Source organism: Myotis myotis, unplaced genomic scaffold, assembly GCF_014108235.1.
Source record: "Myotis myotis isolate mMyoMyo1 unplaced genomic scaffold, mMyoMyo1.p scaffold_m19_p_18, whole genome shotgun sequence".
In the NCBI taxonomy this organism is placed as follows: Eukaryota; Metazoa; Chordata; class Mammalia; order Chiroptera; family Vespertilionidae; genus Myotis; species Myotis myotis.
The window spans coordinates 11306826-11322479 of NW_023416322.1; the positions used below are offsets into that span (position 1 = coordinate 11306826).

Here is a 15654-nt window from a genome sequence, read left to right on the forward strand (position 1 = left end):
CAGAGTCCACACACTGCAAGGCTGATGAGGGCGGATCACGTCTTTCTCATTTTCCCCCCAAAAGTATATTTTTATTAATTTCAGAGAGGAAGGGAGAGGGGAGAGTGAGATAGAAACATCAATGATGAGAGAGAATCATTGATTGGCTGCCTCCTGCACTCCCCCTACTAGGGATCGAACTCGCAACCCCAGCATGTGTCCTTGACCGGGATTAAACCCGAGACCCTTCAGTCCACAGGCCGATGCTCTATCTGCTGAGCCAAACCAGCTAGGGCATCTCTCTCATTTTTAATTTTATCCCCGGGCACTTGCCACAATGCCAGCCCATGGTAGATGCTTAGTAAGTGTTATGTACTAATGAGTGAATGTCATTTTCAGGAAGGGCTAGGGTGGATCGCCTCATTCTTGGGAGGCCTTATTCACTCCTGGGAAAGTGCCACAACCCAAAGGGTCTGGCACTGTCACCCTTTTTGGAAGAAAAGCTATATTCTGGGGTCTTGGGGCTAGAGGGCAGTGTTCACCTATTGCTGCAAGCAGAGCAGCGTGTGTGTGTGTGTGTGTGTGTGTGTGTGTGTGTGTGTGTGTGAGAGAGAGAGAGAGAGAGAGAGAGAGAGAGAGAGAGAGAGAGAAAGAGAGAGAGATGACTGGACATTAATGAGCTCTGGCTCCACAGAGAATTCTAGAAGTCCCTCAAAACAACTTAGCTCATCTCCCCGAGATATCCTGCTTCTTAAATATGCCAGGAAAAGTTCGTCTGCGTCTAGGCTGCTGAACAATCAAGTTAATTTGAAGAGTTAAGGTATTTTTTAATCCAGTAAATTTTATTTATATATAACAACAGTACAAATCGCGTCCTTGGCTTGCAAAATAGGAGTGTTTCATATTTACAATAGGTACACAATAATATATTAGAATAACAAAAAAACCTATTTTATTGGAACATCTTAAATACTTCATTTTCTTCCAGTTTTATTTTTTTAATTTCGCAACACCTGTAAAAACAAGAAAACCAGACAACGATCGCTGCATTTTCTTAAAAATATAGCTATCACACAAATTCCAGTGTGTCAGGAAGAGTGGGCTTGGGGAGGAGAGGTTGTGGGCAGAGGCTCAGGCCCCTAGTGTCGTGGTACAAGGAGCTGGTCCCTTCCTCCCAGACACACCTGAGGACATCTGCTCTGGATGGAGGGCACTAGTTTCCATTTTGCTCTCCACCTGCAATGCCAGGAAGGAGGGTAACAAGTCAGGGCCTGGACCGAAGCCCAGAGGACCGCCCATCTTCCTTGAGGCTGGGACGGGGGCAGGGTGAGCTGCGGAAAGGGGGGGGGGCGGTCTGAAGGCGGAGCTTCTTTCAGGTGAGGAGGCCGGATGAGGGGGTCCGGGGAAGCCAGAGTCTCAGGTTGCCTTGCTGGGCTGCTGTGCTGTGTGACCAGCAGTGGGCTGATCTCTCCCAGGTCTTTCCTGAGTCCCAGACTGAAACTTGGTCTTTCCTAGGTGGCATCGCTGAGCCCAGTAGCTAAAACTTCACTCCTGGGGGAAACCGGGAGAAGGGAAGAGAGGAGGGAGGTTGGAGAGAGGGGGAGGATGCTGCCAGTTTCTCAGAGCTTGCTCCTGGGGCTCCCCAAGGCCCTGAACTCCATCCCCGAGTCTCGCTGTGGGATCCACTCCTACATGGACCCTGTGTCTGTGCGGCTGCTGGCGTTTTCTCACCGTTGGAGCCCCTGGGTCTCCTGTCTGCAGCCAGGCCTCCCCCAGAGAAGCTGGCTCAGTGTTTACCGGCTGCAGGTTCACGGGGGCAGGTGTGGCAATAGGGAAGCGCCTGGAGATTTAGCGGACGAGGCTTTCAGGCATTCTCTAGGTGTTCTGCTCGGGCCATTTGCAGTCTGTCACACCCATCCTTACTTCTGCATGCGCAGCGGGGCCATTTCTTGTCCTCATTTGGTGGAAATGAAGAAAGTCCAGGGACTCGAGGAGCAGGGGAACTGTCGCCACAAGAGACAGTGGTAATGGAAACGAGGGAGGCTCTATTGCCCAAGTGATGTTCCCAGAATAAGGTAAGGCAGCTGGGTAGGTGGGCTTTCTTCTCTCCTCCGGCCTCCTTGCTTAGAAGACTCCTGCCCCCTGCAGGCGAGGAAGCAGAACTGCGCCTGCTAAGTTGGTGGCAAGAACCAGTAGCCTGGAGAATGTAAACTTGCTAGAAGGTCCTTCTGGGTCTTGTTCGTTGCCTTTTCTCAGCACATAGAGCGGTGCCTAGAGAATAGTTACAGGTCTGAAGGTTCCCTGATTGAATGAATGAATGAATGAATGAAAAAAAAACACAGGTCCCTCCCTGTAGTGACCGTTGACAGCTGATCCACGAGTTCAATGACCGAGCTCTGCAAAGAGGGGTGCTCTTAGCCAGTGGTGGATGGGAAATGGTCCTGAGGGGTGCGCTGTGGGGAGGGGGAGAGGGGATGGCACAGCAGCAGTCGACACCAGGCTGAGGGTGGGAAGCAGCAGGCCGCTGGAGTGACTGGCTCCACCATGATGACATCTTGTCCATCTCCGTGTTGCCCAACACCTTTCTGGGGTCCTGTTTCTTTTCCAGGGGATCGTCTTCTGTGCAGATCAATAAAACACAAGCCGACTGCCTTTCCAGAGACACCTCCTTCCTGGCCTCCCACCAAGGTGGATGGCTTCATGTAGGGGAGAGGCCGTGCCTTTCATACTTATTCTTCACTCAAGGTCAAACCGTCTTCGAATTGGATAACAGTGATGAGGGAGGCCAACTGACTGCCTCTCCTCCCTGTTCCACAGGGTGGACTCCACTGGTTCTTGGTGATCCAAGGTCAAGAGCTGGTGGAGGAGGACTAGGTGAGCAGCCAGAGAGGGGGCAAGGCTCTACAACCACTTGCCCTCCTAGCCTGGCTTGAGTCCAACCGACGTTTCCTTTTCCTTAATTTCTTTCTCAGGGATGCCACTTCCCTTGCCAACCCAACTTCCCCAACTCAGAAACGAGGCCAAGTCTCTTGCCAGCTTTGGCTCTTCTCTCTGCGTCTGTGCGCCTGCTTTTTTCAGTCTCCCCCCCACCCCCCATCATCCTCTACCTTCTCCAAAAACCTTCAAGGAAGCACCCCCAGGGGCAGTGAGCGGCCACCAGAAGTAGCTGCTGGGAGGTGCTCAGGTGGATGCCCAGAGGTAAGGGATGGTTAAGATGCAATGGAGATGTCTAACTTGCTTTTGCTTCTTGGTGGAGCCAAGTCCTGGGTGCCAGTTAGAGCAGTGGTGTGATCAGAAAGCCTGCATGCAGAACTCAGAAGTAAAATGAGGCGAGCCAGAATTTTGTGTGTGTGTGTGGGTAGCACAGAGTTCCTTCTCACATTCCTCTTGCCCATATCTCCTCTCTTCTCATCTCCATAAATCATGGGCTCGGAGCTGATAAGCTTTGGGTGCTGTGAAGAGTAAACACTTTGGCTTAGTGCGGAAGGCCAGTCATTAGTATTTCTTTCAGGCTGTTAATAGAGCCCAGAGAAACTTTAACAGAAGAGGATTATCAGAAGAAAGTGGCCTTGGCATGGCTGGTCGGGAATTAGAATGAAAACAAGCAAGTTTCCTGAGTATTTCGCTGAATGCTTTTCTCTTCCCATTTGTCAGCTGCATTCAGGCAAGAAACTGGAGCTGGGAGCAGGCGATGTCTGCTGTGTGGTCAGCCCAGCAATCCAAAGCCACACGCCAGCGATGGAAGCCAGCCCTCCGGCCTCCCTCCCCCAGCCCTTTCCTGGGAATCCAATGTGGTCAGCAGAGCCTCTGAAAATTGGAATTGTTTGGAGGTAAATCAGGGCACAGAGAAGCTGGGGCCCAGAGTTAATTACAGAGGAAATGACTCTGGTCTTGTCTCCCTGGGGATGGCTGGTCCCGTTTCCCAGCATTGCAGCCCCTTGACAAGGAGGTGGGAAGGGGAGGTTGGTCCGCTCCTGCCTCCCCCACTTCCCATCCCTTTGCCTCTCTCTTGTCCTCCTTCCCCCACACTTCGGTGCTGCTTGTAGAGAAGTCGGAGCCGTCTGCTTGGATCCTTGCCAACGTGGGAGGCCCGGAAACCCGGATGGCTGTCCCGGTCACGGAGGTCTTGTCACCAACAGAGGGCCTTCCTCTTGGTGACTCCCACTGGCTCCCCAGAGTCCTCTGGACCAGGGCTTGGCGCGTGGGTCTCTCTGCTTGGAAACTGCACTCGGGAGAGCTGGTCATCATGGTTTTAGGTGCCAGCAGGAGAGAGCAGGAAAGGAGCCCAGCGAGAAACCGCCCACGTGTCCTTCCAACTCGTAAGGACAAGAGAGGCAGAAGTCATGCGGGGATCGACAGTCTTTTCTCCCCAGGAAGTGCGCCATCAGGAGCGTCCACATGTGAGCGAAGGGTTGTCTGCCCTCGCCAGGCACAAGAGAATGAAAGAAACAAAGCAGGACAGGAAAGCCCGCGGCTTCTGTAGCGCTGCCCTCTGCAGGTACTGCTTGCTGTAAACATGGATGGATGCTTGACTCTCGTTTTCTCTCTAACGGTGAAAACCACCAGCAGACTGGAACGGAATCCAAAGCCAAACACTCATGCCCCCGAAAGGAACCTCCTGGAGGCCTGGCCCCGGGCCTCCAGGCCCTCTCCCCAGGGTGCCTGGTTCAGGACAGTGACTGATGTGAAGGCGGAGCTGCGCATGTCCTCAGGGAGGCCAGTCGTCTGGTCTGAGAGAGGCCCACCTCTCCCCCACTTCCGCTAGGAACTTTGGGGAAACCAAAGGGAAAGGTACCAAAGATCAGCTCCTCATTTGTTGAGGTTTGGGATTAAATAAAACACACACACACACACACACACACACAGAGACACACACACAAAACAAACAAATAAAAAAGCATAGCAAAAAGCATTGGTACTCTAGAGACACATCTCTCGAGAGATGAGAATATACAGGTGTGTGGTCTGTAAAGCTCAATTCCCCATCCGCCAGGCTGAGCTGCTCCACGGCTTTGCAATTGGCGCAAAGTTCTGTAGTTCCCACGCTCTCTGGCTGCCGGGATAATTCCAGGTTTTACTGGCCTCTAGTTTTGCAAAGTGTTTGGTGCAGACTTGTGCTCATTCTTCTTCTCCTCCTTTTTTTTTTTTTTTAATGCCAAGGGAAAAGAAACAATTTCCCCTCCGATTTCTCTCAGCATCTCTGTAGGTGTGTTTTTTTTGTTTTTTTTTTCCTGGCATTTGGAGACAGGAGTTAGCTAAGGAAGGAGGGCAGGGGACAAGAGAAGAAAGGGGGGATAGAACCCAGAATTCAACAAAAGTTGGACGGGATTAACAGGGAAGCTTTCTGTTTTGTTTTATTTCTGGTTTTCCTTTTTCTTAAAAAAAATTAAATAAAGTTCTCATTATTTCCCCAATATACATCAAATGAGTTTTCATGCAAAGCAGCAGTCACAGAGGCGGAACTGTGTCCAGCTGGCGCCTCTCGGCTTGAAGAGCCGCCTCCTCCGCGGCCTGGCTCCTCTCCTGTGCGCCCTGGGGTGGACGACGCCCATGGTCTCTCCCTGCAGGATCCGCCTGGCCTGCGAGGAGACTTGGCTGGCGTGGCTCCCCTCTCCCCGGGATGGGGTCTCGGGGGACAGCAAGCTCTGGGGTCCGATCCCCTTCACTTGTCCTTCCTTCCGAGACGCCCAGCGTCACAGCGTTCACGGGTCCCTCTGCCCAGGAACGGGAGGCTCCGTCTCTCAGCTCTCCATGGACATAGCATTGATGAGCTGTTCCACCTTGTAGGCCAGCCGCTGGCGCCGGGCCTGCTCGTCCTGCTCCAGCGCCCCGATGAGCTGAGGAACAAAGCAAAGGCGGGGAGACTTCAGGACTCAGGACAGGAGACGCATTTCAGAATCTTCCATCCTTCTATCTGCCTTTCCCTTCTGCCCTAATGAGCATAACCTTAAGTAATGTATATGCTTAACTGACTATGTCTGTATATCTGCATTTATATATGTATGTGTGTATAGATGTATATATTATGTATGCATGTGTATATATGTATGTGTATGTAGTATATGTTATGTATGCATATATGTATATATATAGGGACCCTGGACAGCACAGGGATTAGGGGTGCTGACCTCCCAGATAGAAGATTCTCGTATAATTACAGTCAACCCTCTGCATGGGTGGTTCCCCAAAGAATGTTTCATCTCCAAACAACGTGGGTTTGACCGGTGCAAGTTAGCGGAATTGTGGTCAAGTGAAAAAATCCACGTGCAAGTGGATTGTGCAATTCAAACCATGTTTAAGGGGCAGCTGCGTAGCTAAGGTGTTTGAAAGAACATCTGGCATACAGGAAGTGCTATGCAAGCGTTAGTTACTGTTGTTATCATCGTTATCATTACTGACACCGCTTTCAGGCACAATGCTCATGTGTGACAGGTGGATTCCCCGAAGCTGTCCCGTGGAACTGCCACTCATGTGAGGGTCCACCTGCGTCTCTGAAATGTAACTGGCGGGCTGTGCCCTAGTGCGCACCGATTCATTGTTTAAGGAAGAATGAAGTTAACCGCTCAACACTTTCCACTGGAAAACAACAACATTGCTAAAAGTGTTATTTATTGCGTGACTTCGAGTGAAAGACGAGGCGATGTGTAAGGAAGTGCTGGGTGGGTGGGGCAGGCGGGGCTGCCTTTGGAAGGATGGGGGTGATTTTGGAGCACAGGGGTTTTTGCCTCCATGGATGTGTTTTCTAAATGACCCTCTGATGCTGCTATTTCAGGACGGGCACAGGCGTTTGTCTAACCGCCTGGCTTGCTGCCTGTGGGTGTCTGTGCCCCGGGGCCCTGTCTTACCTCTTCGCTGTACTTGCTGACGTAGGAGTAGATCTCATTGAGGGCACTCAGCATGTGGAACTCCACAGCGTGCAGGCGGGACTGCTCGGCGAGGTAGGCGTTCATGTCCTGGTCGCTGATGGCGGGCAGCTTGGCGATGTCTGCATAGTATCTGCCGTGCAGAGGACAGGCTCCTTGAGTGGGGGCTCGCCCGGACCTGGAGCCCCTTGCGAACACGAGGAGTCCCCATTCACTAGCGCCTTCTTATTTCTCTCCTGATGTGGCTTCCTCTGGCCTCTTGCCTCAATCTGAGGCCCCCTAAGGCCAGGTTCCATCTATCCGTGAGCTCCTGGCTGCAGTGCCCCCCAGTGGTGAAAAGCCCAGACTCTGAGCAGAATCCTTATATTCAAATCTCAGATCTGCTACCTGCTAGCTGTTGAACCTTGGGCAAGTGACTCACCCTCTCTGTGCCTCAGTTTCCTTATCAGTAAAATGGGGATGATGATACTACCCACTTCACAACTCTGTTGGATATTTTAATGGGACGGTACAGACAAAATCTTTATCACAGTGCTGGGTGCTTAGCATGTGCTCAATAAATGGTAATTAGGATGATAACAACCTTGACCTGATTTCAAAGGGCACAAAGCTTCCTTTCCTCCCCCCAGCAGGCAGTGTAGCCAAGGGAAAGGATAGAGCAGGCATAAAGGTATCAAACACAGTTGTGAGTGCTGGGTCAGTGAAAGCCACAGGGTGGGGACAGGAGCAGGCAGCGGGCAGGGGCCTGTCCTCGGTGCCACTGACCTCTCCACCCAGCTCTTGTAGCTGGGGATGTCCTTGGCATACAGCAGCTTGTTGGACGGGGAGTCCTTGCCCAGCCGGTGCTCAGACGTGGAGCAAGAGTCCATGAAGGTCTGGGCCACCACGGAGAGGCAGGCGTCCGTGATGCTGCCTTTGTGGATGTCAAACACGAACTGGGGGTTCTTGATCACGTTCACCCAGAAGCGCAGAGGGAGGCTGGGGAAGAGGCGGAGCAGACCCTGAGGGTTGCACCTCGGCTGCCCTCACCCCTGATGCTGGCCACTAATATTCCTCCCTGGCCCCCAAATTCAAGTTCTCTCTCCAAGGGGCAAGGAATGGAATGACAGAAAACTAGTCCAGCCAGGCCTGCAAATTCAGCTCAAGCTGCTCCCGATCCTGAGAGACCACTGCACCCTGATGGGCTGACCCTGCTCTCTAACAGCTGGGGGTGGGCGAGGGGCGTTCTGTTCCTTCCTGGAAGCCGTTTCCAAGGGCCTCCATGCCCCGGGGCAGCACAAGTACAGAGAACGGCACAACTTTCTCAGGGCTGCAAACAAAGCCACCAGGCTCCCTGAGTCCCTTCACAGTGCCCATGGCCATTGTCGGGAAGGGGGCAGCCCGAAGCCCCAGGCAGGGCCTCCGAAGGGCACAAAGGGCACCACCTGTGCTCCCCGCCCAGCCCAGGCCTCTTCCCAGGGCAGCCCCGGCTTCTTGGGCTGAGGAATGGGCTCCCTGGGGGCAGGTCTTTCAGGACTCTCCCCAGGGCTTTCCTGTGTCTCAGGCAGGGGCACAGGGAGCAGAGGAGGCCATTGTTGGCGTGGAAAGGACCCGCTGTAGCTCCGTTTTTCCCACCCCAAGAGGAACCCATCAGTCCTTAGGAGGGTCCCTTTGGCAAAGTGGGAATTCATCATCGGAGCAGAATGCATTTTCTCCGCTCCTCAGGCCAGGAGGAGGGTAAGCCCGGTTAGTCCCCTTCAAACCCAGAACAGCTGCTGTTTTTTCCTGCCTTTCCCAGCTCTGCCTTCTCCTCCAGCTGCCTCCGGGGCCTTAACTCTTTTGGCTCCTCTGTGGAGTGAGCGCTGTCCTCTGGCTTGTCCCTCGGGCTCGAGGTGATGGTCCAGCCACCCAGCCTACCTCTCCTCTCCTGTTTTCATCTTCTCTTGACTCAGATGGACCCCAAACTTTCCCGAATATCTTAGTCCTGCCAAGACTGGGGAAAGATCTGCCTTGCCCACTCCAAGCCCTTCCTTTACGCTTTCTGCTTATCTTCCAAAATAAATGGTAATTAGCCTGGCTGGTGTGGCTCAGTGGTTGAGCACCAGCCTATGAACCAAGAGGTCGCGGTTCGATTCCCGGTCAGGGCACATGCCCAGGTTTCAGCTCCATCCCCAGTAGGGGGTGTGGCAGGAGGCAGCTGAGCAATGATTCTTTCTCATCATTGATGTTTCTATCTCTCTCTCCCCATCCTTTCCTCTCTCTGAAATCAATACAAATCTATTTAAAATAAAAAAATAAATGGTCATGAGGATGATGGTGACCTGGCTTCCCATAACCTGGGAGGAGCTGCCCCCACTGAGAGGTGATGCATGTCTTCCCCCCTCCCTCCGCCAGCCGTGGGGACCTCCTGACAGTCTTTCTTTGGGCATTGGGGGCTTGAGTCTGGGTAAGGGGACTCCCCACCACCACCGCAGGGGAGGGAATTTCTATGCCTTGGGCCTGGCCTGCCACAGGAGGCACTGAGATGGGGAGAATCCAGACTTTTCTTTTGATTTCCCTGAATTTGCCTACTCCTTGCGCTGGACTGGGATCCTCCCTCACAAAGGAGACATCCATGGCCCTGTCCCTGGGGACACAGGCAAAGGGCCTGCCCAGGTGAAGTGCACTGCGGGCTCCGCACCCACGAGCACGCGAGTCTCTCCACTTCACTCCCCTGCGATCAAAGCTGCAGGCTCCGAGGGGCTCAGCGGCCATGACACACCAGAGAAGGAAGGGACAGAAGAGACCGGAGTTGGGTATTTCCAACGTGTTTTGCTGGTTGCTAGGACTTTGGATTCCCAAATAACAGCCGGGGCCCATCTGTGTCGGCTCTGTTTCTGACGAGACCGCTGGCTCCAGACAGCTGTGTGGGCTGCTTGCCCAGCCCCATGCCTGGACCTCCCCTCTCTACTCTCTGTCTCTTTCCTGGAGGAAGGGTTTTGACTCTGACTCCTGGCCAGGCCCGATCGGACCTGAAAGCCAGCCCTTCGCTTGGCTTTTGGTTCAGGTTCAAACCCAGGGGAGAGAGGTCTCATGCCAGCGGCCTGTGGGAGCTGCCTCCTGCGCTGGGTCTGGCTGCGGAGGTGACTTTCAGGGAAGAGAGGGCAAGCCTGCAGGACATCTGCCCGCTGCTTGCTGACAGCCACGGGGTACAAACTTGGCCTTCCGGGATCAGGTTTGCAGGGACCTCCTCCTGATCTGTGGGCTCAAGTCCACAGCAGGTGTGAGCTCTCTCCGGAGCATGGGCCACCTTCCTCGGGGCTCTCGGCTTAACTCAGGGCTCCCAGATCTCAGGAAGTGCCTTCGACTCTGTCCTACTCAGGGTGCCCGGCGCTGCCCGGGCTCTCAGGCTCTGCTGCTAGTTCTCAAATGAGGCGCTTTGCGTAGGTTCCCCCAGCTCCCTTTCCCTGAGAACAGACACCTCAGAGTCAGGGAGGAGGTGCTTCCCGGGAAAAGGTCTCCACCTAGAAGGGCAGAGCTCAAGTGTGCGCCCTGGTGCTGGGCCCCAAGCCAGGCAGGCCTCCCTCGGCGGCAGCGGGGGACCATGGTGGCTCTGCAGAGCATATGTGCGCTATTTGCCCAAGGCGCCTGGGCTTACCAGCCACCGCGAACAGGCTCCTCTGTCCCCCTGGCCCCTGCTGGCCCCAGCCCCTCCCACACACAGCTCGCAGCCTCCCCAGGGCTCCCCAGGGGTTACCAGTTGCTTTTCCAGGTGTGCCGCACATCTGTGTCGTGGATGCTGTGTCTGTCCGCCTGCTCATCCAGGAAGTCAAACATGTACTTGATGGCCAGGGGGAGGGCGCTGCCCCGGTGCACAGTGCTGAACAGGGTCTCGAACAGGTCATCCACGAACTTCTGCAGGGTGCCCTGGGGGAGGGGCAGGGGGGAGAAGATGAGGTGAAGGGAAGGGGAGAGAAGGGGGACAGCAGGCAGCAGGCGGGCAGAGCAGATGGTGCCTTGGACCCATCCCGCCTTGGAAATTTGTCTGCGACTCCAGCCTGAGCAGACAGTGGAGGGGCGGGGGGCGGGGAGGTGACTGTTGGGATGTCGGGGAGGCAGGAGGGCCAAAATGGGCTGCAGATTCCTGAGAAGCTCTGCTCTGGCGTGCAGCCACAGGCCACATTTATGCAGTGTCCATGCCAGGAGGGAAGACAGCGAGAGCTCGGAGTCCAGGCTTCCCATGGGGAAGGGGGTGCAGGCTGATAGGAGAGGGTGTTTGAAGAACCACCCGGAAGACTGGGAGCCTCCTGGCAGGAGCATGGCAGGGCCGCAGAGGGTCTGATAGGTGTGAAAAGGCTTATGATGTTAGGGGCCTGGGGTAAGTGGTGTCTGGAGTTGGGGCTGGAGTGAAGGGTCCAGATCTAACCCTCAGGAAGAACCCTGACCCACAGGGCCTTTGGAGGGTGTCTGTGGAGGGACAAGGCTGGGCCTGGGTCCCACAGTTCGAGGTTCCAGGAATACCTCTGCCGGCCAGGACAATGTCTAACCTCGGTGTCTCTTTGTTGGCCTCTCATTAGTCTTTTAGGCAAAGCAGAATTAAAGACACGTGGCTGGATGGTGTTTTTGGGTGCCATATCAGGAAGCAGGTCTGAGAGTTGGAACCTGGATGCCACTGTGCTGGAACTTCAGTGGCATTTTTGTGGGGCCAGTGGGGAGAGTATTTGAAACCTAGCCCTGCCTGGCCTACGTAGCCGTGTGGTGGCCACACTGACAGGCCTCTTAGTTCTCTGTGAGGGAAGCAGGGAGCAGCTTCACATCACAGTTTCCAGCAACGCAGCCCCCGCCCCCGCAACAGGGGCATATGGGATTGGGGAGTGGGGAGGAGCTTTCTCTGTGATTATTGGCAGGACCAGGCCTTCCTTCGTGCTTTCCCTCCCATTGTGGCCAGCAAGTGGGCAGAAAAGACAGCGATGGTGAGAGCCGGCATATCTGTCCAGTCAGCACCAATAAGAAAACCACAGTCTGTTCCTAAGGGGCTGGGGCAGATGTGGGAGGGTGATGCTGGGCCTAGGAGGGGGCCAGGAGCAGCAATCGGGCTATGATTTTTGCCAAAGGGAAGAAAACAGCAGTGGCTGGTCCCGTGGAAAGCCTGCTGGGAGGCCTGGGCCTGCTCGTCCTCTGGGTTCCCTTGAAAGACAGACTCCGTCATGTCCTCCCTGGGCCGAGCAGAGTAGGAGTTACCTTGGTGGCCAGCAGCCGGGTCAGGTAGATCTCCGACACCATCTTGCTGCCCCGGTCACCCTCCTTCTGGTCTCCGTGGTCGTGGTTCTTCACCAGGTGCCACACCTTGACCCCGCTCTCCAGGTCTGGGGTGATCATGGGGGCCCGGGACCGCAGACTGTCGGGGCTGCCTGTGTACCTGAAGGAGGAGTCTGAGGAGAAGGGGGCGGTGGAGGCCTGTGAGCAGCTGATTGCACCATCCTTGCCTGAAGAATCCTTCTAGAACCCCTGCCCGCTTGCCACACCCACTCGGTAGAAACCAGTTTCCATTGGAAGGGGACTCCTGGCTCCTCCTGTGGCAGGGGGGTGGGGGGGTGGTGGGGGAGAGGGGTGGTTAGGGATTCTTGGTTGGCATGAGGACAGCCTGAGAGCTTTGTGTAAAAGAGGATTCAGGAATTCTGGGAGCTGGAGAGACCTGGGGGATTTCGGAGTCCCCCGGCCCTGATGCTTCCAGCCAAGATGATCAATAGGTAAAATGTCAAACAAATATTTCCTCGAGGGCCTGGGGGAACCTGATACTCGGGAGCTGGGAGCTGTGATCCTCCCTCTTTGCAGTTCATGGGTCCAGAATCGGAACGGCCAAGGCCTTTGGAGCCGCTGGCCTCCGTCCTGAGGTGTCCTTCAGCCGGAGAGCCCAAAGCCTCAGTGCACAGGTGGATCCAGAGGAAACAGAGTAAGAGCAGCACCAGAACCTCATCCCCAGAGGGCACGGGGGGCCCTAACGCTCCTCAGCGTGGACAGGCTAGGACCGTGAACCGACTGCCCAACCTGGGACCCTTTTGAGAGCAAACGGGGCACTATTCCTACTCTCGCCAGGACAACAGACGTAGACTGGGATATGTGAACCTGCCCCATCCAGGTGCCCCTTGAGCTCCTTCACCAGGCCTGGGCTATCGAAGGAAGGGCACAGGCTCCCACAGCTCTGAGGAGGTGGGCTGCTCTGGGAACCACTGGACTAGGGAGGGAGGGAAGCTAATGAGCAAAGGCCTCTGACTGGAGGCAGCAGCAGCCGGGGCTTCCCGCCATCAGAAGGGACAGCGAGTGGTCCCTGGAGGGTCACAGGAGACCGGTCCTCACCATATCTGCTGATGGATGTCCGGGAGATGCTGGCAGAGGCGGGGATGTTGTAGGAGGAGGTCTGTTTGGGGACCAGAGCCACCACCGATCTGTCGGACACCTAGAAGGGTAGGAAAGGTACAGTGCGGGTGACTGTCGGCGTCTTGCGAGACTGAGTAGACAAGCACTTCTACACGGTTATGGAGAAGATGTGGAGCAGAGTGCAAGCAGGTCAGGAATCCCAGAAGTAGCAGGTTCCTGCCATTCAACATGGCAGCACTCCCACCTGTGGCTACTGAGCCCTGGGAATTTGGTTAGTTCAAACCGAGATGCGCTGTAGGTGCCTGAACTGAAATGTGCTACAAATGAATGTTCAGGCCCTGGCTGGTGTGGCTAGGTGGTTAGAGTGTTGGCCCATACACCGAAGGGTCGCAGGTTCGCTCCCTGCTCCGGATCAGGGCACATGCAGGAGGCAATAAGCCGATGTGTCTCTCTCACATCGATGTTTCTCTCTCCCCCTGCCTCCCTTCCACTCTCTCTCAAAAGCAATGGAAAAAATATCCTCAGGTGAGGATTATAAATAAATAAACAAGTGTTCGATATACACTGACTGGGTTTCAATGACTTAGTATGAATAAAAAAGTACAAAACTACCTCATTGATAATTTTTATATTTATTACATGCTGAAATGCTAATTATTTCAGATCAGTGAAATAGATATATTGTTGACATTAATTTCATCAGTGTATTTTTAGTAAAAATGTAAATGTGGCTTGCATCGTATTTCTATTGGGCAGTGCTGGGCTAGAACCGGTCCCCTTCAACCTTGTGAGTTATGGACAATGATGCCCATTTTTCAGAAGAGGGAATCAAAGCATCAAGGGATAAGCAACATCTTACAAGGTCACACCCTGAGCACCTGGAGAGACACCGTCCGCAGCCAGGTCTGCCGGCCCCAGAGCACCGGTTCTCCTCATTAATAAAATCCTCATTGGGATTTTATTTCCAGTCACACTGGTCTGAAGTCCATTTTCCTTTCTGGCTCGGATTTCTTTCTGGCCCGGGTCCTACAATGCCTGGGCCACCTTGAAGAGTTCCTCACACAGAATGGCTGCTCTTAGCGACTCGGAGAAAAAGACGCTGTCTTGCCCAGTTCTCTGCGAGGGTGCCCAGCGCAGCACCCAGCCTGGAGGGCAAGGGCTGATAAATGAGGAGCCATATTGAAGACATTTGGGGCCATTGTGATTTAAGATTACCCTCCATCCAATAAAAACGGAGAATCCCCAGAATTGTGATGATCCAATTAAACCCCTAACGCAGAGGGAATAAAATAGCTATAATAATGTTATGGGCCATAAAACATTCCTATTAAACCATTTTTTATTTTAACAATTTTTATGAACTTTATAAGTTTGATTTATAGCTGCACGAGTCATAAAACCATCTTTCTGGGTCTTAAATTGTCAGTCCTTCTCTCCCACCAAAAAAGAATTAGATGTTGGGAAGTCGAACTATAAATGAACATTAGCGCTAACGAGATTCCCTGATAGCTGGTTTTAGTGGTGGTGTTTAATTTTACCCTCCCCATAAATCTGCAGGAGCCCAGGAAGATGTTAACATCTCTCTGTTAATTAAGATTATGCAGATTTTCTGCCCTGGGAGCTCCAGGGACCTTTGACTCCGGGGAGGGTAACTAGAGGGCAGTCTTTGACCTGATGGCCTAAAGCTGCAGGGTCCTGCCTGGGCACAGGCCCTAGAGGTGCCAAGCTCCCTGATGCCCAGCTGAGCCGCCCTCAGGACCTCCAGCAGTTTGCAGCATCAGCACCAGGTCTGGAACCAGGGGGAACTCTGCACTCTGTCTTTCGGGAACTCTCCTTGCCCCTGACGGCCTAGAAATGATACTTTGAAAGCCTGGGGGCAGGAGGTTACACCCCCCAGAAAGGACAGATTATCTATCGTTTACCGCTTGTTGTCACCTAAAGGAAGAGTCACAGATGCCCCCGAATGAGCACAGTTCGACTCAATTCCAGGTCTCGTCACCAAATCTCTCGTCCTCAGTCTTTCTCTTGGCCAACAGGCAGTGCAAGTCCATGGTCAGGATGCCCAGCTGGGTCTGACCTTGGCTCTGCCACTTCCTGGCTACATTATTCCAGGAAAGCCACTTCACTGCTCCGTGCCTCAGTGGTCTCTTTTGTCCAAGGGATAATCATCTTGTCTAGGTCTGTTGTGCAGATTAAAGGCTGCGGGCCGAGCCTGGTGCCCCGCGAGCACTTGGTGAGAGTTGGCATTATGCTGTTATTATGAGCAGCGGCATCATCTCCGGCCCCCAAAGGGAGGAATACTCCCGGTGGTCCCCTGTCACTCAGGGCTAGCATGTGGGAAGTGCTGCGCATCCAGTAAAGCTCAGTAAATATTTGAGGAATGAATGAATACATGAATGATAAATGGCATCAGGGAATTGGAAGTGCTTTGTGTGACGAGCACTGTAAGAATAGAATATTCCATTCTTCTGATCGA

General features: G+C 53.9%; 1 protein-coding gene across 3 annotated transcripts in view; it reads right to left on the reverse strand.

Annotated features, from left to right (window-relative positions):
- Nucleotides 1-800: 800 nt before the first annotated feature.
- Nucleotides 801-15654, reverse strand: part of PLXNA2 (plexin A2) — a 212936-nt gene continuing 198082 nt past the window's right edge. For 2 of the 3 annotated variants that reach the window (XM_036342298.1, XM_036342297.1), the window contains 6 exons: nt 13158-13257; nt 12042-12232; nt 10558-10727; nt 7608-7820; nt 6825-6975; nt 801-5816 (listed from right to left, as the gene is read on the reverse strand). In XM_036342298.1, coding sequence (XP_036198191.1) covers nt 5721-5816; nt 6825-6975; nt 7608-7820; nt 10558-10727; nt 12042-12232; nt 13158-13257 — 921 coding nt within the window. In that variant the 3' untranslated portion in view covers nt 801-5720. Of the gene's footprint in view, nt 5817-6824; nt 6976-7003; nt 7157-7607; nt 7821-10557; nt 10728-12041; nt 12233-13157; nt 13258-15654 lie in introns of those variants that run through there. The other variant, XM_036342299.1, reaches the window with a different exon arrangement.